The following is a 25,238-nucleotide window of genomic DNA, read 5'->3' as shown; positions in this document are numbered from 1 at the left end:
CACAAATGTCAAAGACAACTTAAAAGATCAATAGAAAAAGTCTGTGACTGCAGTGAGAGAGAAGCTCCATCCCAGCCCCAGTCCCTGAATGCAACTCCAGAATGGCAGCTGCTTCTGGAGCTTCTGGCAAACAAACTGAGGGGGAATCGAGTGCTTGATCAGAGGGGGATTGCAGAGGTCTCTTTGCTAGTGCTGGATTCTCTTGCTTTGCCTGTGTTTGGATCTGGGTGACAGTTCTGGGTGGTGGTCTTGGGGCAAGGAGGAGTGCTGGTGTGGTGGAACTTGTAGTGGAGATGAAGAGGAAATCCTCTTCACAGTTCCAAGACAGAAACGAATGCTTGTGGTCACTCATAGACCACAGCACAGGCCAGGAAAGGAGTAAACACCTCTCCCCTTATCATACCACTTTGGAAGAACTGAAAATTTACAGGTCCCTAGAAGTATCTTTGAAAACACCTGCATAAAACCCCCAAAGCTTGGGACAGTACATTCTTCACACGGGAAGCAGACCCCTACCTTAACAAAGAGTTTAAAACTCAAGTAATTGACTGGGATCATGAGCAAGCAGTGCAAAAGGAGGCAGACTATAGAATCTTACTTTGGTGACAAAGAAGATCAAAACATACAAACAGAAGAAGATAACAAAGTCAAAGCTCCTATATCCAAAGCCTCCAAGAAAAATATTAATTGGTCCCAGGCCATGTAAAAGCTCAAAAAGGATTTTTTAGGAGCAGATAGCAAATTTATTTGGTGAAAGCAGAGAGCAGATTGGCCAAAGAAGACATATGGTGGGGGTTGGAAGTAAGGATATTAGTAACCCTAAAAAATGTAGTTAGTTGCTTCAAGGGCAAGAGGATGATTTTCACACTGAGAAGGTAGGGGGTTCTTTGTAGAAAGGGGAGTTGTTCTCAGCCATTCAGCACCATCCGGACTAGCTCCACCCCATGGGGCCCTTTACCCCAACAGGATATGCCTCACAAACGCTTCAAAGTTGATACAACCGTTGCTGTCTTCATGCCCTGCTACTAACACTTCCACTTCTTCCTCTGTCATTTTCTCACCCAGGGTGATGAGGACGTGTCATATTTCAGCCCCCATGACTGTGCCATTCCGTTCCTTATCAAATACCCAAAGCCCTTCTACAAAGTCTTCGTATGTGCCCTTCATATGTGTTCCAAGTCCAACACCTTCACATTCATCTCATCACTCTTGGGATTTCCTAAGACCTTCAGCACTTCAGCATTGGTTGGGTTCTGGCCCAGGGCTCACATCACGCCCCCACACGGACTTTATAAGATCTTTCCATCCGCTGTTCGGTCAAACAGCTGGAAGGCCTCATTGAATTCTGCTGTCTGATTCTCCATGAAGTCACACATCTTGGCCATGCACCTCGCTCGCTCACTCGTACTGCTGCTGCTGTATCTCAAAAAGGATTTTGAGAAGCAAGTGAGAGAAGTAGAGGAAAAACTGAGAGTGATGCAAGAAAATCATGAAAAACAAGTCAACAGCTTGCTAAAGAAGACGCAAAAAAGAAAATAACACCTTAAAAAATAGCCTAACCCAAATGACAAAGGAGGTCCAAAAAGCCAATGAGGAGAAGAATATCCTAAAAAGCAAAATCAGCCAAATGGAAAAGGAAGTCCAAAAGCTCACTGAATAAAATACTTCCTTAAAAGTTAGAACGGAACAATTGGAAGCTAGTGACTTTATGAGAAATAAAGGCACTGTAAAACAAATCCAAAAGAATGAAAAACATAGAAAACAATTTGAAATATCTCATTGGAAAAACAACTGACCTGGAAAATAGATCCAGGAGAGAATTTAAAACTTATTGGACTATCTGAAAGCCATCAAAAAAAGAGCCTAGACATCATTTTTTCAAGAAATTATCAAGGAAAACTGCCCTGATATTTTAGAACCAGAGGGCAAAATAGAAATGGAAAGAATCCACCAATTACCCCCTTAAAGGGATCCCCAAAGGAAAACTCCTAGGAATACGGTAGCCAAATTCCAGAGTTCCCGGGTCAAGGAGAAAATATTGCAAGCAGCCATAAAGAAACAATTCAAGAACTGTGGAAACACAATCAGGATAATACATGATTTAGCAGCTTCCACATTAGGGGACGAGAGGGCATGGAATATATTATTCCAGAGAGCAAAGGAGATAAGATTACAACCAAGAATCACCTATCCAGCAAAACTGAGTATAATCCTTCAGGGGCAAAAATAGACATTCAGTGAAATAGAGGACTTTCAAGCATAATTGATGAAAAGACCAGAGCTGAATAAAAGATTTGACTTTCAAATACAGGACTGAAGAGAAACATGAAGAGGTAAACAGGAAAGAGAAATCTTAAGGGACTTATTAAGGTTGAACTGTATACATTCCTGCATGGAAAGATATTTGTAACTTATGAGACCTTCATCAGTATTAGGGTAATTGGAGGGGGGGGAATTATGTGTATGTATAAATCAATAGGTAGATAAATAGAGGGGACAGGGAGAGTTGAAGACGAAAGGGGTGATATCTGGAGAATAAAATTAAGGGGTGAGAAGGAGAGAATTAAGGGAGAAGGAGAAAGGGAGTAAATTATCTCACATAAAACAGACAAGAAAAGGCTTTTACAGTGGAGGGGAAATGGGGGAAGGTGAGAAGGAATGAGTGAATCTTATTCTCATTAGATTTGCTTAAGGAGAGAATAACATACACACTCAATTGGGTATGGAAATCTGTCTTACCCTACAGGAAAATAGGCAGGGAAAGGGGACAAGAGATCAGGGGGATGATAGAGGGGAGGGCAGGTTGGGGAAGAGGTTAATCAGAAACAAACATTTCTAAGGAGGGACAAGGTCATAAAGGGAATAGAATAAATGGAGGATGAGATAGGATTAAGGGAAATATACTTAGTTTTTCACAACATGACTACTATGGAAGTGTTTTGCATGACTACACATATATAACCTGTGTTGAGTTGCTTACCTTCTCAATGAGGGTGGATGGTAAAGGAGGAAGGGAGAAAATTTGGAACACAAAGTTTTAAAAACACATGTATAAAAAATTGTTTTCACATGCAACTGGGAAATAAGATATACAGGAAATGGGGTATAGAAATCTATCCTGCCCTACAGGAAAATTAAAGGGGAAGTGGATAAGAGAAGGGGAGGAGAGATAGAAGGCAGGGCAGATTAGGGGAAGAAGTATTCAGAATTCATACCATCTAGGAGTGGAGGGACGTAGAGATAGGGAGAAAATTTGGAACTCAAAGTCTTGTGGAAGTGAATGTTGAAAACCAAAAATAAATAAATTGATTTAAAAAATAAAAAGTATGAAATGGCAATTCATGGTTTTATATTGAATCCTCTTTATGTAGTGCTGTGTACATGGAAATGTTCTTTTGTTGTTGTTCCAGTTTTAAATTTAAGTTCAAATGAATTGTTTTTTAAAAGATAGCAAAAAGTGTTGCTGGCCACACAGTTTAAGAGACAGCTGTAATTACCTATAATTCCCAGAAGGGATCTATTAGATCCCAGTGGAGGAGAAATCTTTCTGGGGGCAAAATTTAGTGCTAGCTAGACTGTGGAAAATCAGGCACATTGATTCACTGTTGACTGGGAATTGATCCAGCTAGTTTTAGAAAGCAATGTAGAGATGCATAGTGACACAGTGGATAGAGATGACCTCAGGAAGACTTGGTTTCAAGTCCTTCCTCGGACATATACTAACAGTGTGACCCTGGAAAGTTGTGAAACTTCTTGAGATCTATAGGCAACTCTCTAAGACTGCAATTGACAGAGCAGGTATCCATCTGCATTGGTCAGTGGTTTCCTCACTGAAAGTTCTATAGACCAGTGAAATCACAGGTCCAATTAAAAGAGAGAAATAAAACTATACCAAAAAAGTTACCAAATGGCTCTTGTACTTTGATGCAGTGATCCCACTGCTAGGATTATACTCCGAAGTAAATCAGTGACAAAAAGGAAATATTTATCTGTATGAAAATATTCATAGCACCACTATTTGTAATGGCAAAAAGTTGGGAAGAAGTTATATCCCCAACACCTGGGGAATGTCTGAGTCAATTTTTCGATATGAATAAAATCGATTTTTATTACTCCACAATGAACAACATATATCAGAAAGGAAATATCAGAAGTATTGTAGGAAGTGATGCAAAGTGAAGAAAACAAATCAACTGTATGTGGTACACAAACTGATCATAACTATGTAAACAAAGACAATATTAAACAGCAACAAAATTGACTCATCTGTAAAATGTAGATAATATGATCATCTATCTTACAAGGTTGTCATGAGTTCAAATGAGATTACATACGTATATATGAATGTAAATATTCATGCATACACATACGTGTATTGTGTCTGTATAGTGCTTTGCAAACCTTAAAGTACAATATAAATATTAGCTGTTGGTCTTACCAAACTAAACTTAAAGTGTATGACCTGCCTTTAAAAAGAATAAAGTACAAATGGATGAAGTTAAATGAAGCATCAGCCCCAATCACAGTTCAGGGTTGTTTTGTTTTCAGGGAATATGAATTGTGATTTGATTGTGTTTGCTTGCTTATCTACTTCGTTGGGTTTTTTTTTAATGCCAATTAAAAGAAGATGGAGATCTTTCCATTCATGTCACAGTTCCCAAGGCCTCCGTGAGCCTTCTCTTTTCCAGGCTAAACAACAGATACTCCAATGACCTTGCCTCCTCTGGACCCTCTGCAGCTTGTCAGAGCCCTTCAGACAACTCATTCTTCACATAGCCCCTTGCCTCCCTCCAATGAATTCATCATGATTACATGATAACATCCCCTATTAAGGTAATGTTATTCTCATCTGTGAACTGGTAGATTTTTCCTCAACTAGACTGTAGGTTTCATTAAAAGAGATGATTAATATATGGCACTTTGCAAATCTTATAATGCCATATAAAGTTAACTTAATGATCATGAAAACAAATACATTTATAATAATAATGGGCAGCAAACATAGAAACTTTTATTTGAGGCTTCAGATTTGGGTTCAGATTCTACCTTTGACAACCTGACTGTATGACCCTGGGCAAGTTAATTACCTCACTAGAGCTATAAGACTGATGCCAAGAGAGCCAAGGCATGTACACAAGGGAAGATTGGGCCGATTAGTCACCTTGCATGGTGTCTGTGATGATTGTGGGCTTGTCTCCACCATAACTCCACCACTCCATTTTTAATCCACTATATCTCAATGCTTCCCCACCCTTTACCCCGGCATGTCCCAAGACATAACCTGGAGCTTCATGGGCCTAGATGCTCAGATCATAGCCTAGTCTACCTTTCCTACATTTTTATCTTGTGAGGTTGACCAAGGACCATTCCCTACAATACCCCCAAGTGACCCATCCAGATTTCCTTGAAGACCCCCAGCTTACCACCTCCCTTGGTGCAAGCCATTCCATTCAGAGATAGCACTGATTGTTAGGATGGTTGTCCTGACATCATGCACAATGGCCTATGAATGGGAGCTATGAAGGCAGTGTGGCTAGGGAGCAACAGACCTGGGTTCAAGTCCTCCCTCCGACACATACTGGCTGAGTAATCCTGGATGAGTTAGTTAACATTTTGATGCCTTCATGCAGAGATCTCCAAAGTGTTGGACATGGCCTAACCCCAAGGTTAGAGGCCTAACCCCTCTAATTATTCAACCAATCAGAAAGTGGGAAGGTTGGGTAATCCTACCTTCCCCCAAAAGTCAAATGTGAGCTTGTTTCCAACACAACATCAGCTCCTTCACCCACTGAAGCTCAACATTTCCCCTCTCTGCTCCTTTCCAGATAGGGTCTCCCCTAACTGGATCCTATTTTTGCCATGAAAAATTGGGTCATGAAGGGGTGGACTCAACCGAAAGGACTGAACAACTCCCCAAACCATTGTGTATCTTGTTCTCTTCCTTCTGATGATTTCTTCTGAATCACTTTATGCAAATCCTCCCAGGTTTTTCTGAATTTCTCTTGGTTTTCATTGCTAACAGTATATTAATATTCCAGAATATTCATATGCCTCAGTTCTTTCAATCATTTTCCAATCAATTGGCAGCGAATTTGTTTCCAGTTCTTTGCTACAACAAAAGTAATGTTGATGGGGTGTTCAGGGAAGACTAGTAACTCTGATGTGAGGACTGCCAAGGCCTTTTTCAGGGATACTGTCCACCTTTGGTGTCCACCTGATTCCTCCAACTCTCACCTGTGACTCCAAGAAGCTGTAGTATGTGCAGCGACCACACTCTCACAAATCACTTTGGCAGATGGGTTAAACCAGTGGCAGAGGATAACTGAGGAATCTCAAACCTGTTGGTCAATTACAGGATTGGCTATCCCAAGCATGTGAAGACTTCCCCCAGTGTATTGGGTGGATGAAAACTATTCATTTCAATGGCCAGGAAGGCAGCTGAAGTGGATGCTTTGAACTGCTTAGAGCTTGGTTAGACATTGAAGATGCCAAACTCTCCATTCTATTCTTAGCCATCACGAGTCATCCTTACATTTGTCTTGCCACTGGACTTTGATTACTCTGGAAGACAGAGTGAGGCTGATGACTATCAGATGTGGCAAGGAACTCTTGGAAGTAGTGGAATCAAAAACAGTAACAATAACGGTTATTTGCTACTGAAGACTTGTGAGTTTCATGATCTTCACATCACCAACACTGTCTTCCATTTACCTAAACACAATAAAACTTTGTGGATGCACCCTCACAGAAAACATTGGAATTTAATAAGCTATGTCATTATAAAAAGAAACAGACAAAATGTGAGCATAAAGAAGGTGATTTGTGGTGAAGAGTATTGAATTGATCATAAACTTATCCTCTCCAAGCCAAATATTCTAAAAAAAAAAGTGGTGGTCCCAAGGCAAGACAACTACAAGAAGGTTATTGTTTTTAGATTAGATTAGAGCGTTGCTCTGAACTGGAACAACTTATTCCTACCTTGCAGGGAAAACTGAGCCAACTCAAGGTTGGCAACATCGGAGCAGAAAAAGAGTGGGGAACTTTCAGAGATTTGGTGTGTAGCACTGCATTTACTCTTCTGGGCTCAAACACTCACAAACGTCAAGACTGGTTTGATGAAAATTGTTATTTTGAAAAAAATTTCTTCCTATAGCTTCCTTCAGCATTTTATTGCTAACATAAGAAAAATTGATGATTTGTGTGGGTTAATTATATGCACTAATGCTTTGCTAAAATCATCATTTCAATTAATTTTTAATTGACTCTCTAGAATGTCTAAGTAGATGGTAAATCATTATATCATTAATGGAAAGCAACAATTTTGCTTGCTTTTTGCTTATTCTTATCCCTTCAATTTATTTTTTATCTTGTTTTTAGAGCTAACACTTCTAACACTATCTCTAATGATAATGATGACAATGGATTTTCTTGCTTTGCTCCTGATCTTATTGGAAAGACTTCTAGTTCATTTGCAATACACTAGATTCACACTGGCTTTTGGTTTTAGATAGATGCTATTTACCATATTTAAGGAAAGATCCCAAAATGGATGTTGTGTTTTGTGAAAAGCTTCTTCTAGTCACATTGATGCAATCATATGATTTTATTGTTTTGTTACTAATTTGATTTTTTATGTTTATAGTTTTTAAAATATTGAAATAATCATACAATCCTGGTATAAATCCAACCTGGGCATAGGACATAATCACTTTGATATGTTGCTGTAGCCTCTTTGACAATATTAGTTTAATTTATTTCAATATTTATTAGATATTGGTTTAATTTTTTCCCATTTTTTCCCCACTGACTTAAGTAGTAAAATCACATTTGCATTATAGAAACAGTCTGGTAGGATCCCTTATCTCCTTATTTTTGTAAACAGTTTGTATAATATTGGAATGAATTGTTCTTTGAATATTTGAAGAAATCTCTTGTAATTACACTTGATCCTGGATTTTTTTACTTTCATTTATGACTTGTTCAGTTTCTTTTTCTGACACTGGGTTATTTCAATTTTCTATTTTTTTTGTTCTATGACTGGGTTATTTCAATTCTCTATTTTTTTTTGTTCTATTAATTTGAGTTTTTATTTTTTTGTAAGAATTCATTTCTTTTGTTTAAGTCATCAGTTTTGTTGACCTATAATGAACCTCCTTGCTGTTTCTCAGACAACACTCCATATCCCCACTATGCATTTTCACTGCCTGTACCCTATGCCTGAGATACTTTCTCTCCTAATCTCTGTCTTCTGGGTCTTCAGCTCCTTTTGAGTCTCTACTAAAATCCTACCTTCAATAAAAAGTCTTCCCTGGTCTCCCGCAATGCTAATGTCTTCCTTGCGAGGTTACATCCATTTTACCCGACTTGTCTCTATATAGTGGCCTGAATGTGTTTCCCCCGTTAGATTTTGAGCTGCTCAAGGGTAAGGACTGTATTTGCCTTTCTTTGTATCCCCAGCAGTTAGTGCAGTGCTTGGCACATAGTACATGCACATAGTAAAATTTTGTTGACTGACAGAAACAGATATCTCCAGCTATTCAGGTTCTCTTAATTGCCACATCTAATGGCCTCTTCTTGATCCCAATCCTCCTTGATCTCTCTGCAGCATTTGACACTATTAGTCACCCTTTCTTCCTGGATAACCTCTCCTGTCCAGGTTTTCATGATCCTGTTCTTGTGACTCTCCTCTGACTGCTCTGACCTTTTCTCGATTTACTTTGCTGATTCTTCATCCATGTTATATCCACAATATATGGACATGCCTCAAGACCCATTCTGAGGCCTCTTCTCTGTCATTCTGTACTATCTCACTTAATGGTCTCATCAGATCCTTTATTACCTCTATGCTCATGATTCCTAGATCTCTTTATCCAGTTCTAGTCTCTCTCTTGAACAAAAGTCACATGTCAACAACCATTTTAGGATAACTCAAACTGGATATCCCATAGTCATCTTGAACACATCCATAAAAGAATTCATTATATTTCCACTCACCCCTTCCCTTCTTCCAAACTTCCCTTATTCTCTCAAAGGTTCTACCATCTGTCAGTCACATGGACTTGCAACCTTGGCATCATTCTTTATTTCTCTCAAGTCAAAGAGCCAATGAATTGCCAACTTTTGTCTTTTACTTCCATACAATATCTTTTTTTGGCATCATTGTTTGTTTCTCTGACCCCATTGAGCCAATCAATTGCCAAGTTTTCTCATTTATTTCTCTACAATACCTCTCTTTCTTCAGTCACTTCGGTTGTGTCTGACTCTTTGTGACCTCATTTCAGGTTTTCTTGGCAAAGATACTGGACAGATTTGCCATTTCCTTCTCTGACTCAATTTACAGATGAAGAAACTGTGGCAAACAGTGTTAAGTGACTTGCCCAGGAGAACACAGCTAATAAGTGTCGGGGCCCAGATTTGAACTCAAGGCCTCTTTACTTTAGGCCCTGTGCTCTATCCACTGTGCCACCTAGCTGCCCAATACCTCTTTATACATCCTCTTTTCTCCATTCAAACAGCCACCACTCTACTTCAGATTTTTATCACCTCACACCTGGCCTATTGCAATAGCTACTGGTAGGTCTGTCTGCCTCAAGTGTCTCTCTGCTCCAATACATCCTCCACTTAACTGCCAAAGTGAATTTCTTAAAGTGCTGGTCTGACTATATTACCCCCCTGCTCAATAACCTCTAGTGATTCCCTGTTACCTTCAGGATCAAATATAAAGTCCTTTGCTTGGCATACAAAGCCCTTCACAGCCAGCAGGATCCTTCTTAACTTTTCCAGTCTTCTTAAACTCTACTTCCCTCAGTGCCTTCCATGATTCGGCCATACTGGCCTACTTGCTGTTCCTTGCACATGATGCAACATTTCCGCTCTGCCTTTGCACTGGCTGTTCCCCATGCCTGGAATGCTCTCTCTCCCTACCTCAAACTCTTAGAATTTCTGGCTTCCTTTAAAACTTAGCTTAAGATCACCTCCTACGGGATGCCTTTCCTGATTCCCCTTCACTCTCCCAGCCACATTGCTGATGTCACTGTTTCTAAGATCAGCTTCCAGGTATTCTGTATTTATTTTGTATGTTGTATGAAGTTGCTGATGGCCCAAAGCACAGCAAAAGGATACAATGTGAGTGTGAAGAGGCTACAGCTTATAATTCATGATTAATTATGTGTAAGATGTCATCAATGATATGAATGATTGGAAAAGGAAACGGGCAGCTCAAGTATCCAGGGCAAGGTATGATGCCAAAGGGCATCTGTGGAGTGATGAAGGGCCCAGGGGAGGGAAGGTCTCTAGCACCTTGGATCGGTGGGCCTTTCATGCAGGATTTATAGGAGGCAGTGGACAAGAACCACCCGACACACATTAGATGCTTAATAAATACTTGTTGCTTGATTGCTAAGAAGACTTGAATGGACTGTCATCAGCCTCAGTGATAAGAGCATGGAGATGGAGAAGGGCCATCTAAATATCAAAAAGTATCATAGTATTTAGTGGATGTTAGATTTATTTGAGACAATAATTTTCATGATATCATAGATCCTATATTTACAATATTGAAGGGAGCTCCCCCATCTTATTATGAGGAGGGTTTTTTTTAATAGAACTTCATAATTGAATTGTTCTTACTGGTTCTGAGACATTCTTCCTGAGTCTCAAAGAACAGAGCTGGGTTCGATAGGTGACAGTTGCCAAAAGGCAGATTTAGACTTAATGTGAGGCAAAAATATTTCTTATTGTTAGAGTTGTCCAAAAGGTTGCTTTGATCAGGAAGGAATTTCTCATCACTGGATGTCATGGAGTAGAAGATGAATGATTCAGGGAGGGTATAGAGGGGATTCTTGATCAGGTATGAGCTAGACCACATGTATCTGAGAGTTCATTCCATGAAACCTTTTTAATACATTCTATTTCTCTGTGTCTCGGTGGATTTTTTCTCTTTGCCTCCCTCCCCCTTCCTTTTCCCTCTCTTCCTTTCTATCTTCCTTTCTCCTCCTCCTTCTTTTTCTTCTTTTTCTTCTCCTTCTTCTTCTCCTCCTCCTTCTTCTTCCTCTTCTTCTTCTTCTCCTCCTCCTCTTCCTACTCTTCCTCCCCCTTTTCCTTTTCCTCCCTCTCCTCCTCCTCCTCCTCCTTCTTCCTTCTTCTTCTCTCTCAACATAGGTATCTCTATCTATCTGTCTGTCTGTCTATCTATCTATCTAAGAGTTTAGGAAGAAGCAAGGGACTTGGGAAGAGGCATTACTGTTAGAGCTACAGGTGTTTGAAAATGGAGGTGGAGATGGAAGAGCACCAAAAATATGTGAGAATATAGGAAGGAATTTCCAGTTCAGGATTTTTCACAATATTTAACCCCAGTTGAGTGACTGACCAGTGAGATGAGTCCTGGGTGTAGAGCTGATCCTACGATCTAGATTACCATGGTAAGGGGAATGAATGCCAAGAAAGTGGTTGCTGTTACAATGAGAATCTCTCAGACTCTTTGACTGCAAAGATGCCTTGTAGGAGAGACACTGCTGGACCCAAAGAGTTTGGTGGCTTCTGTGTGGGTCCCTTTCTTCTCTCTGTCCCAAGCGTGGCATGTAGGTTTTTCCTTGTGCCCAGGAAAACAAGATTCCCCCTCAAAGCTATAATAGTCTATGTGTACTGTGTTAGGCTGGAATTCATACAAACTTGCATCCTAGGCCACAAGACAGTAAGTTGCCTGGGATGATTTCATGTTCAGTCAAGTCTCTCTTTAGATGTTTTCCAGAGTTAAAATACACTGAAGCCCCACTGTTACCCACAAATAGATGTAGTAGTAAAGCACACACACACACACACACACACACACACACACACACACACACACACACATACACACACAGCCACCACCCAGCTAAGAAATGACTTTGTAAGGATTTAAGATCAATGGGTCTTGTTTAACAGTTTAGGGACCCCAGATTTGCGCATTTGCCCATCTATCTCATCAGCTTTCAATTATACTTGATTGTGACCCTTCCACAGCTCAGTGAAGGGCTAAAAAGGAAGAGGAAGGTTGGTAGTCCAGGCTTAGATGGCCCTGCTCTGAGGCCCCAAGCAAGACTCAGGCAAAATAACCATAGTAGAAGATGCCCACAGCTATGACCAGGATGGCGTTGATATTCACCACATTTCTCCACAAGGGTTCTTCTGATGTGTCTGTGAGCTGCTTCTGCAGAGCAGCCTTCTCTTCCTCAGTCAGCTTGGGGCCTTTCTTTGTCTCCAGCCCACAGAATGCATTCCAGGCCCTCTTGAAGAACCCTTGTGATTCCACTGGGCCATCTGGAGGAAAGGGAAGAGAGGCAAGCAGTGAGGAAATGGGCTCATAATGAGCATTTCTACAGCACATTTCAAGTTGGCAAAGGGATTTACCAGGATGTCATTTGAGTCCCACAAAAGTACTATGAGGTGAGAACTGCAGCTATTATAATGCCCATTTTGCATATAAGGAATCTGAGACTCAGAGTGATAAAGTGACTTCTCTGAGGTCGTGCCGCTAACAGGTCTGAGAGTCAGGATTCAAACTCGGCTCTCTCTGACTCCAAGAACAGCATGCTAGCCAGTGTACCCTGCAATAATGAGCTGTAACAATGACTGGGAGGAAGCAACTTTTCTGGCAAGTGTTCAGACCCCAACAAAACCAATAGCTGTTCCTTGACATTAGTAAATGCAGCAACTGGAGGAAATGAGCCTGAAAGAAAAGAGACCTCCAGGTTAACTCTGGACCCCAGCAATCGCAGGATTCTGGTCAAAGTTTGGGCCACCAGAGAGGTTTCCACCTTAGCACCAGAAAGGAAAAGGGGCTTCCATTTTCAAGGTGGCCTTGAACAGATGCAGAAGGGGCCCCTGAGTCCTTCTAAGGACAGATTGGTCTCTTATTGCTGGGAAGCTGTCTCAGCCAGTTTGTCAAAAAGAAAATTTCTTGCTGGAAGGCAGGACTTCTGAGAGCCCAGGGGAGCTGGGTACACAGAGAGACAAGTGGACAATTAAACATCACCTTCTTCTCCCTGGTCTCCAGCTTCCTCTTGTCCATACCACTCAGGGTTCAGGTCGATGCGTTCTTCCTGGCTATCGCGGAGAGCCCAGCAAAGGCGGTACAGCTGTCCAGAGAGCACAGGCAGGATTTCGTCACGTGATCATGGCAATGAGCACCTCTCTCCACCAGAGATATCAGATGGAACCTCAGATCATTTGCTGCTTGCATCCAGGAAGTCTGACTTCATTCTTCCCCAGCTCTATGTTCTAAGGGCCCTCCAAATCTATCAGGTTACGTTCTAATGGCCCTTCTTGTTCTCACATTCTATGTTCTAAGAACTCTCTAAGGATTCACATTCTATGTTCTAAGGTCCCTCCCAACTCTATCACTTTATGTTCTAAAGTCTCTTTTAGGTCTGATATTCTATTTTCTAAGAGCCCTCCAAGAGCTCACATTCTATGTTCTAAGGGCTCTCCCAGATTTGACATTCCCTGTTCCAAGGCCTCTCCCGGCTGTGACATTCTCTCTTCTAGGGTCCTTACCACCTATGGCATCACCTGTTCTAAGGTTCCCCCTTAATTATGACATTTTATGTTCTAAAAATCCTCTAAGATCTCCACATTCTGTGTTCTAAGGACTGTCCCAGACTTGACATTCTCTATTCTAAGAGCCATTCCAGCTCTCACCTTCCATGTTTAAGCTCTAGCATTCTCTTTTTTAAGGTTTTCTCTCAGTTCTGACATTTTACATGCTAAGGCTCCCCCAAGCTTTGATGTCTTATGTTCTATGAAATTTTTCCTGACTTCCAGACTCAGTTCAACTTTTTACAACTTCTTTCTCTCTTTTCTGGTTTTGCCCTCTGGGGCCACATAAAACAAGTCTTATTCATCTTCTGTGTGGCAGTCCTTAAATTCCTGAGGACATCTACCACAGCTCTCCCTTACCTCAACCCAAGTAGTCTCTTTTCTTACATCTCTATTCTCAGTCCTTTCAACCTACCCACATTTGGGACGTGAACTTGAAGCCATCTGGCACCCTATTCACATTCCCCAGAATGGTCTGTAATTTATCCACATCCTTTTAAAACACAGTACTCCAGGAGGTGTCCCAGATACCTTGCTTCTCTCAATGAAGGCTAAGACAATCCCAACTTTCTTGCCAGCCAGATCAAGTTGCTGCCCCATAGGCTTTCAGTCCACTAAACTCCCCCCCCAACACCCCTGTCAATTTGTTTTCACAACAACTACTGTTAGGTCATGCCTTCATCATCTTGTACTTGTAAAGTTGATCTCTCAGAACCTAAGTGTGAAACTTCATGCTTATCTCTACTTCATTTCAGCTTATTATAGTCCAGCTCTGACATGCTATGTTTTGAAATGGCCCCTTTGTCTAAGAATATAGGGCTGTATGACTCAAAGTCTTCCTGATTCAGGATTCATAGCTGAGGTAGAAGCCAGGAAAAAGGTATGACTTCACAATGAGTAAAGGCAAACTCATACTTACATGTATGTCAGGAATAGGTTTCGTCATCAGAGAGATACCAAGTACAACCAAAACTGTCAAGGTGAAGAGGACTATGGCAAAATAGGAGTAATGCAATCCACAGATGATGTTGGGACACTGGCTGGGGACCATGCAAGTGCCTGTCCCATAGGCAGACTCAGCAATCATACGAGTTAGACCAACCACAAGGCCAAATATCAGTCCCCAGAAAGCTCCCTGCAAAAGAAAGTCAAGGAGAGTGGTTTCAGGATGCTTTCTGAACAAGGGAGCACAAAACACAAAAAGTAAATTTTGTGGGATGGAAGAATTATTGAAAACAAGCATGACAATAACAACAGAATAACAACACAAAGCTTTCATATGTGATTCTAAGAATGTCAGAATTAGAAGGGACATTATAAATGTAGACATTATAAGATATTTGGGAATCTACCTGCCAAAACAAACCCAGGAACTATATGAACACAATTACAAAACACTTCACACAAATAGTCAGATCTAAATAATTAGGAAAATATTAGTGCTCATGGATAGGCCAAGCTAATGTAATAAAAATGGCTATTCTACCTAAATTAATTTACTAATTCAGCACCATACCAATCAAACTACCAAAAATTATTTAATAGAGATAGGAAAAAAAAACAATAACAAAATTCATCTGGAAAAACAAAAAGTCCAGAATAGCAAGGGAACTGATGAAAAGAAATGCAAGGGAAGGTAGGCAAGCTGTACCTTATCTTAAATTGCATTATAAAGAAGCAATCACCAAAACCACTTGGTACTGGCTAAGAAATAGAGTGGTGGATCAGTGGAATAGGTTAGGGATGCAAGACACAACAGTCAATGACTATACTAATCTACTATTTGGTAAATCCATAGACTCCAGCTTCTGAGTTAAGAAATCATTATTAGTAAAAGTTGATGGGAAAACTGGAAAAAATGTATGGCAGAAACTGTGCATAGAACAACATCTTACAACCCATACCAAGATAAAGTCAAAATGGTTACAGGATTTAGATATAGACTGATACTATAAGCAAACTAGAAAAACAAATAGTTTACTTTCAAATCTATGGAGAAGATAAGAATTTATGACCAAACACGAGATAGAGAACATTATGAAATGCAAAATGAATAATTTTGATCACATTAAATTGAAAAATTTTTGCACAAAGCCAATACATCTAAGATTAGAAGGAAAGCAGAAAACTGGGAAAGAATTTTTACAACCAATGTCTCTGATAAAAGCCTCATTTCTAAAATATATAGAGAACTGTGTCGAATTTATAAGAATACAAGTCATTCCCCAATTGATAAATGGTCAAAGGACATGAACAGGCAGTTTTGAGAGGAAGAAACTCAAGCTATCTATAGTCATATGAAAAAATGTTCTACATCACTATTGATTAGAGAAATGCAAATCAAAAAGACTCTGAGGTACCACATCACACCCATCAGATTGGCTAACATGACAAAACAGGACAATGATAAATGTTGGAGAACATGTGGGAAAATTGGAACACTAACACATTCATTGTTGGTGGAATTGTGAAATGATCCAACCATTTTGGAGAGCAACTTGGAACAATGCTCAAAGGACTATAAAATTGTTCATATCCTTTGACCCAGCAATACCACTTCTAGGTCTGTATTTCAAAGAGATCATAAAAATGGGGAAAAGACCCACATGTACAAAAATATTTACAGCAGCTCTTTCTGTTGTGGCAAAGAATTGGAAATAGAGATGCCCATCAAATGGGGAATGGCTGAATAAGTTGTGGTATATGAATATAATGGAATACTATTGTGCTATAATAAATGATGAGCAGGCTGATTAAAAAAAAAACCCTGGAAGGACATACATGAACTGATGCAGAGTGAAATGAACAGAACCACGAGAACATTGTACACAGTAACAGCCACATAGTTCGATGACTGACTTTGATAAACTTTGCTCTTCACAACAATGCAAGGATCTAAGACAACTCCAAAAGACTCATGATGGAAAATGCTATCCACATCCAGAGAAAGAACGATGGAGTCGGAATGCAGATGGAGGCATACTATTTGCTCTCCCTTTCCTTTGTTTTTTTGTTTTATTGCTTCATTCCTGTGGTTCCTCCCATTAGTTCTAACTGTTCCTAATGTCCCCATCATGACTAATGGAAAAATATGCTTAACATAAATGTATATATATAGACTACATCACACTGTACACCGTCTTTGGCTGGGGGGAAGAAGTGGGAGGAGGGAGAAAATTTAAAACTCAAAATCTTACGGAAGTCAATGTTGAAAACTAAAAATAAATTAATTAATTATAAAAAATAAATAAATGCTTGTGAATTAAAAAAAGAAAGAAAGAAAAGAAAAAGAAGCCTGACTCCTAATTCAGGGCTTTTTCTAACATACATTTATAATGGATGGTTATTAGTAGAATGTCTTATTGCTGTGAAAAATTTGGATTTGGGGACGTCCATCAATGTGGGAGGAAGTGGCATTTTGGGTTCCCCAGTCAATTAGAGTACTTACCACCTCTACACACCAGACTCTCCCCATTCTGACTCACCTGCTCATTAGCTCTCTTGCAGAAGATGGCAAGCAGGAACACAGCTGCAATGGGGGACCCAAGGTAGCTTGATATCGATGACATATACTGGAAGAGTTCACCATTTTGACTTGCCCGGATTATTGGGATCCAAGCAATACTGAGGGCAATCAGGACCATGATGAACAACCTGTAGGATATTGAGCTATAACTAGGGTGAATAAGTTGGGGATTTTTCCACGGCGGGGGGAGGCATTTATTCTCCAGGAGGATTCTTCTTCCTTCCCATGAGATCATAAGCCTTGTATTGGAAAGTCCTCCAACAGACCCTGACATCATAAGAGTTAGAAAAGGGAAAGTAGGATTTGGGAGAGGCTGAGGAGGAGGTATTACTCGTAGTTGTTGCTGTTGTTCATCCTTCATTCATGAAGAGGCCCAATAACATCACAAGAGTGATGTCTTGATTGGTGCTCAAATTGGATTTAAGTCAGGCAGCGTTGAACAAAGTCGTCAATCTCACTGTCTCCTCTAGAGTCATCTAAGTTCAATGGCAAGATAAAAGTCAGGACAACTGATGATGCCTGGGATGTAGTAGATGACCTTAGCATTTCTAAAGTAAGATCTTTCCCAGGTCTCAGTTTGTCTGAGGCACACCCATTTGACAACTAAGGGCTAGGAAAGAATTGAGACAAAAGATGGCTTAATTTTCCACCAAAACAATATTAGTCTGGGAGGGAGCTTTCATTGAATGACTAATAATATTACTGGTGGTAGGGACTAAGGAAATAAGGGGAAGGAATGAAGATGAGTTTCCCCTTCTCCACACAGTCAAGCTATCTTTCCTGGGCGCTGCCTGACTTCCTCTTAAATACCTATGAGGCTTCATGTTGAATTCTCAATAAACACACCCTCATTCTCTTCTCAATCATGTTCTGAACCTTAGAATTATCATTTTCTCCTTCTTCCTTTTCTCCCCACATTTAATACATCACCGCTCCAAACAATTCTCTTCCCTTACAGTTCTTGTCACTGACTCATCATAGGCTGAGAGGGTAGAGACCTCAGAAGTCATCTCGACTGAGTCTTCATTTGAGGGGGAAGGAAACAAGGCAAAAGATCAAGGTCACACACCAAGTGGTAGAAGCAGGATTCAGATTCAGGCTCTCTGACTCCAGAGCTTATGTTATTCCCGTTGCACCACACTGCTTCCCCAGCATCTTTTCTTCCCATACAACTTAACAGGCAGCCAGCAGTTTGACTTGGGGGCAGGAGCTCTGGACTCTGAGGCCAAAGACCCGAGTTTTATTGCTGTTGTGATACTTCCTGGCTGGGTAACCCTGGGCAACTGGCTTGCCTTCTCTGCATCTTGATTTCTGCATCCACACAGTAGAGATAGCAGTGCTTCCCCTATGTTACTCATGGGTTGGTTGTGAGAAAAGAAAATTGTAAACTTCAGGAGGAAGGGGAGCTGCTCCCAGCAAGCTCATTGAAGGTACAGAGAGATCCCCTGGGAAGGAAGGGACGTTACACTTGCTGTTCTATCCTGGAACACATTCCTCAAGGGTTTTCTTTTCATTTTTGTTATTGTTGTTGCATATTCAAGTTACTGATTTCTCCATCTTCTCTTCTCACAGCTAGGTGGCACAAGTCATGAAGTGTTGAGCCTGGGGTCAATTTGTTGGTTATAGATAGAAATGCTGGTGATTTGTATGGGCTTATTTTATATTCTTCAACTTTGCTCAAGTTGTTAATTATTTCAACTAGTGTTTAGATGATTCTCTAGGGTTTTCTAAGTACAACATCATATTATATACAATGAATGATAGTTTTTCCCCTTCATTGCCGATTTTTGTTCCTTCAATATATTTTTCTTGTCTTATTGCTATAACTACAATTTCTAGTATAATATAAAATAATAATGGTGATAATGAACATCTGTGCTTCACTCCTTACTGGGAAGGCTTCTAGCTTATTCCCAAGGGAAGGGATTTTTCAAAGATACTTTAGAAGTTCCTAAGGGAACATCTTAAAAACATTCTGAAAAATCCAAATATGTGAGTCCGTAAAAAAATACATTTGGGATCAAGAGACCTGAGTTCAAATCCAAGCACTACTATTCATTAACTGTGTAATTTTGGTCAAGTTGTCCTACCACTTAAGGCATCCATTTCCCCATCTAAAAGATGAGGAGGTTGGACTTGAAAATCTCAGAATTTCTCTACCACAGCTCTGAAATGCTTTGGTCTATGATCCAAATCGTCCCTGTTTCTGTTAAGGCGCCACCATCCGTGGGGTCCTCAATGCTTGCAATCTCAGGGTCACCCTTGATTTCCCTCCTCATTGATTTCTACGTGCAATCAGTTGCCAAGACTTGCTGCTCCTTCAATATCATTTAAAATCATTTAAAATGATTTGAAATTTTTAAATAAAATTATTTCCCCAATTACACATAAAGATAATTGTTAATATTAATTTTTAAAATTTTGAGTTCCAAATTCCCCCCCTCTCTTCCTTACCTCCTCTCTCCTTCTGAAATGGCAAGCAATTTGATCTATGTTATACATGCACAACCAGGTAAAACAAATTTCCTTATTGGTAATGTATTCCCATTTATTTCCTGCTGAGACTACCACCAGCCTAGTTTGACCCCCATTCCCTTTCATTTTGGACTATGGCAATAGCCTTCTATTTGGTCTCCCTGCCTCAAAGTCTCTCCCCACTCCAAACTATACTCCAAACAGCAGCCAAACCAACATTCCCAAAGCTCAGATCTGACCATTGCACTCCCTCCTACTAATAGAAGTCTTCACTAGCTGCCTCTGGCTTCTGGGATCCAATATAAAATTTTCACTCTGGCATTTTTAAAGCCCTCTACAATCTGCCTTCCACCTACTTTTCATAATTTCCCCTTGCACACCTTCTATTTGGATCAAACTGGCTGGCTAGGTACTCTGTACACATTACATTTTATGCCCAGTCTCTATGCCTTTGTATTACTGGTCCACCTGCACTTTGTAGAATCCCCAGCTTCCTTCAAAGTCCAGCTTAGATGCACCTTCCTCCATGAAGGGTTACTTGATTTCCCCCTGAAATAACTTTTTAAAATACTTTTTATTTCCTTGTCTGGGTATATAGTGTACCCCTCCAGCAGGACAGAAGATCTTTGAGGGCAAGAACTGTTTTTTTTTTAATTTTTGTTTTCTATCTGCTAGAACCCAGAAGAGTAGCTTGCATATATTAGGTGCTTAATATGTGTACATTGAATTTTGACTGGAATCTGTTATTATTTGCATTTTTAGGGCTAAGAAATCTTATGCTATGCTTTCTATAATTTAGCTGTGCATGAGAAACATGGCTTCTTAGGTCTTGCTAGTCTACTTCTTCTACCCAGAAGGCCATCCATCCTGTTGTTCTTTACCACTTATAAGATGCATAGGTTTTAGGGAAGAGAATTCCAGCACACCCTGGCCAGGATGTTCACAGGCCTATGTCAGCTAGGTGAAGCAGTGGACAGGGTGCTAGACTTAGATTCAGGAAGACCTCAATTCTAATCCTTCTTCAAACACTGGCTAGTAATGTGACCCTTGAAAAACCACACATCCTCTGTCAGATTCAATTTCCTCATCTGTCAAATGATAATGTTAATAGCACCTACTTTATAGGGTTGTTATGAAAAGCAAATGAGATAATCATGTAGATCCATTTACAAACCTCAAAGTGCTGTATAAATATTAGCTATTATTATTAGCTGTTACCTTCCCACTAGTAGGAGCTCTCTCTCCGATGCTTGCTTTCGGATTTTGGTATAGATGTCAATGGTGAACAGAGTACTGGCACTATTGAAGATGGAGGTGAGGGAGCTCATGAGTGATGCCAACAGAGCTGACAACATCAATCCCCGAAGTCCTTGAACAACAACCAGAAAAAGAGGAAATTATCTTCTTCTGCACTTAGGAGCCAATATCCATGGTTTTATAATGTCCTTCCCTAATTTCTGAACCTTTGAGAACAATTCAAGCACAGAATGTCAGAGCTGGTAGAGTCTTAGATGAGACATTGGCAGAGCTAAGACAGACATTAGAAAGAGAATGTCAGACCTGGAAGGGACCTCAGAATATGGAATGGCAAGATTGGAAGGGACCATAGCACATAGAAGATCAGAGCCAACAAAACAAGAGCTGACTCATACTCAATTTGCATTTGCTACCTCGGGTACCTGGGCCGCTGAGGGGCACAGTGGATAGATTGCTAGGCCTGGAGTCAGGAAAACTCATCTTCCTGACTTCAAATTTGACCTCAGACACATAATAGCTGTGTGACCTTGGACGAGTCACTTAACCCTGTTTGCCTCAGTTTCCTCAGCTAAAAAATGAGCTGGAAGAGGAAATGGAAAACCACCCCAGTATCTCTGCCAAGGAAACAATATTGGGGTCACTAAGAGTCAGACATGATTGATAAATGAATAAATACACACACAACTTGAGTGTTTATACATTTGTTGAAACCTCGATATGAGTCATCCTTGTACTTTATTTTGAAATTCCCTGGAATAATCTCAGATGAGTTTGATGACTGAAAAATGACTCCAGAGACAGGGCACCTTCTAGACATAGCAGACATCTGGATTTTAATACTAGCCCTTCTGCCTTACTAGCTGTCTGAGACTAGAAAAGTTCTTTCACATATCTGAACCTTGGCCTCATCCTCTGTGAAATGGGATTAATCATGCAAATCATGCTTATGCTACTTGCTTCATACGGTTATTTGGGAAGAAACTACTTTGTAGACTGCAAAGTCTTGGAGAAATGGGAGACATGATTGTCATGAAGTCATTGCCCGTCTCTGAGCTTCACTCCTTATCTTGTCAATGAGGGCTTGGACTGAGTGATCTCTAAGGTCCAGAAATCTATACAATCTGAACTCCATTCGCTTTATTAGCCAGGCAATCATGGTCAGCTCTTAGGAGTCCACTTTGACATCATGTCTGGGAAATGATCTGGTTGACCTCTAGTCCTCTGGTCTCTATGATTAGATGAATTTATGGGGATGCTGATCTTTTTTCTACTGTTTTCAGATAAGTAAATCATACCAGACCTTCTGGGTTCACCTGAGGGCTCATGGGATCATAGATTGAGACCAGAAGGGGACCTCAGAGGCCATCTGGTTCAAATGAGGCAGACAGAGGTTAAGTGACTTGCCCAAGGTCTTACAGCTGGTCAGTGTCTGCAAGTTGTGAACTTACACCTTGGGTTCAGGTCTCCTTGAAAGTACGGGAGAATAACTTACCCTCAAAGAGACAAGCTAAAATTCATCGTAAGGCTGTCAAGAAAGGCAGTGAGTGGTAGGGGAGAGGACATGATATCTGTGCTTCCCTATTAGAAGGCCAATCATAAAAGAAAGGGATTAGTCTTGTTAAGGTTGACCCCAGAAGGCAGAACCAGGAGCCATGGGTGGAAGTTACAAGAAGGCAGAATTAGGTTTTGTGATGATAATTTTGATACCCTCTATTCAAACTAATCCACATTTACTCAGTTCATTGTGATTTGATGGGTATCAGTGATTATATTAGCTATTTAAACAGAGTAGAATTGTTTAAGTTAGTTATAAATGTTAATGTAGTTATGACAAGAGTTATGAACAATTAATCCATCATATGTTGATGATTATATTACTTGTACTTATCAGTGAGATTCATACTGTTAGTTAAAAATGTAATAGCTGCACTACCTCCCCGCTAACGAGTCTATAACGTGGTGTAATAAGGTTCATCTGTTGATACTATACACCTCACCTCTGTGAAGCACTGCTGTCCATTCCCTTGTGACCTTTTCTTCAAACCCACGACTTCCTTGGACCCTCAGATACCATTGTATAAACACTAGCATCTTATGATTTGAGGAAGGCCTCAAGATATTACCAAAAAGGTCTTATGGCCTTTGATGAGATGACGTGTGGAAGGGCTCGTGACCTGTGAACGTTGTGTTGACAAAGTGGTTATGATTGATGGACATTTCCCTTAGCCAAGTATAAGATTTCCCCACTTCTGGAATTGACCAATCAATGAATTCTAATATTCTCCTTCTAGTTTTATTGCTCTCCAAGTATATAAAAGTAGCTAGCACATAAGGGGAGGGAACCCTGATCATGTGGAAGATCTTGGACATACTTAATTAGAGACCACCAGTATCCCTAATAAATCGAATATGCTTGGAGCTTGTTCTCAATGATTTTTGTTACTGATTGGAATTTTATGGCCCATAGCTTCATGTTAAGAAAAACAATTGGCTAACAACTGGCTTTAACTCAAAGTTGAATGGGCTAGCATTAGAAGTTTTTAAGAAACTGAGTGACCCGTTGTTGGATATAATGTAGAGGAGATTCTTAAGACCAGATTGGAATAGATGATCGCTGAGGTCCTTGCCAACCCTGGGACTCTGTGAGAAAGGACTCCAATACCAGTTAGAGACCACTCAAATCATTGCTCATGACACTCTATGGCAGGTGACACAAAGACCCTACAGGGACACTAACCATTGGGCATAAGCTCTACCACAAGCTTTGGGTACGCTAAGTTGCTACAGCCTGCTCTGGCGCCACAATGTTTCTCACATTCTGAAGGCACGACACAGGCAACTTCATCTGCGGAAAGAACCAGAGAGAATTCCTGTCAGCCAGAGTCTAAGCAATGACAAGATACAAACCCACTGGTATGGTAGCTGGAAAGGGAGCTTCTTAGTGTCTGCCTTGGCAGTGGCTAATGGGCTTCACCTGGGGCCAGGAGATTCTGCCTGGCAGCTCCCACGTAGAAGTGACCCCTCTTGAGACAAGAGCCCAAATTTGAGAGCTGGCCTAACATCCAATAAGGCACAAAACCCAATTCCTCTGCTCCCCACTTTTTCATTGAACTCTCTCAGGGTGTCTTCACTCTTAAAAACATTTTTAAAAGCATATTTTATTGTTTTCCTTGTTGTACCCATTGAAGACAGTGACTTATTTTTGTGTTCGTATTCCCAGAACAATGACAGTAAGCGACACATAGTAGGCACTAAATAAATGCTTGTCATTTGGTTGATTACATCACAATCATTTCTGAGTATTAAAAAAACCTTCTGCCTTTGCCCCAAGGTTAAACAAGGAACAAAAAATCCAGCAACATCCGATGAAGTGACTTCATCTGTTAATGTATACAACATTCTTTATTTAGATCCAGCTTTTTTCATCTTTTGGAAAGTGTCCTTTGGCAGTCTGATGGCACCTTTGACTTCTTCTTAACAAGTTTTTAAGTGTATAAAATAAATCGACATTTTCAGGATTAAAAAGGAAAATGATCAGACTGAAAGAGAGCTACCAAAAGAGGTATTTTTATGTTCACAAACCCCCAAGTTAAGAACCCTTGATTAATCAATCAATCAGTCCATCAACATTTATTAGGTGCCCATTATATGTCAGCCACTATATGAAGCACTTGGAGTACAAAAAGAGGCAGAATACATTCTGTCCTTAAGGAGCTTACAGCCTAATGGGGAGAGACAACATGCAAACAAATAGATACAAAGAAAATCAAATAGGAAATAAATAATGGAAAGCACTAGAATTAAGGGCTATTGAGGAAGGCTTCCTGTAGAAGGTGGAACTTTAGGTGAGACTTAAAGGAAGTCAGGAAGCTCAGTAGGTTGAGTTCCAGGCATGAAGGAACAGCCAGAGAGAATGAACAGAGCCAAGAGATGGAGGATCTCGTTCATGGAATAGCCAGGTGGCCAGGGTCAGTGGATCGAAGAGTACATGAAGGGGAATTAGGTGTAAGAAGACTGGACAGGGAGGAGGGGGGAGGTTATGAAGGTCTTTGAATGCCAAACAGAGCATTTGTATTTGATCCTGGAGGCCAGAGGGAGCTACTGGATTTTATTGAGTAAGGGGTGACAGAGTTGGAACTGAGGCTTAGGAAAATCATTTTGTGGATGGATTGGAATGGGGAGAGATTTCCGGAAAGCAGACCTCCCCAGCAGTTACTGCAATAGTGCAGGCATGAGGTGATGAGGGTCTGCCTTGGGGTAGGGGCAGCATCAGAGGAGAGAAGGGGTATATTTGAGAAATGTTGCAAAGGTGAAATCAACAGACATTGGCAAGGGGGAAGGTAGTGAGGAATCCAGAATGATCCGTAAGTTGTAAGTTTCAGGGACTGGGAGGAAGGTGTTG

At 40.5% G+C, this 25,238-nt stretch overlaps 1 protein-coding gene and 1 pseudogene across 1 annotated transcript in view; both read right to left on the bottom strand.

The window, feature by feature from the left end:
- Window positions 1-833: 833 nt before the first annotated feature.
- On the bottom strand, window positions 834-1,376 carry LOC110215230 (myosin light polypeptide 6 pseudogene; annotated as a pseudogene).
- A 10,696-nt stretch (window positions 1,377-12,072) lies between these two features.
- The window catches only part of LOC110215229 (solute carrier family 5 member 4-like), a 58,859-nt gene continuing 45,693 nt past the window's right edge, over window positions 12,073-25,238 (bottom strand). Inside the window, 6 exon segments of the mRNA XM_020996543.2 lie at window positions 12,073-12,300; window positions 13,016-13,118; window positions 14,498-14,713; window positions 17,064-17,232; window positions 20,798-20,948; window positions 23,574-23,681. Of these exon segments, the coding sequence (XP_020852202.1) occupies window positions 12,083-12,300; window positions 13,016-13,118; window positions 14,498-14,713; window positions 17,064-17,232; window positions 20,798-20,948; window positions 23,574-23,681 (965 nt within the window). The 3' untranslated portion in view covers window positions 12,073-12,082.

Source organism: Phascolarctos cinereus, unplaced genomic scaffold, assembly GCF_003287225.1.
Source record: "Phascolarctos cinereus isolate Bilbo 61053 unplaced genomic scaffold, phaCin_HiC Scaffold_4;HRSCAF=312, whole genome shotgun sequence".
NCBI lineage: Eukaryota > Metazoa > Chordata > Mammalia > Diprotodontia > Phascolarctidae > Phascolarctos > Phascolarctos cinereus.
This window is presented reverse-complemented; position numbering and strand designations above follow the sequence as displayed.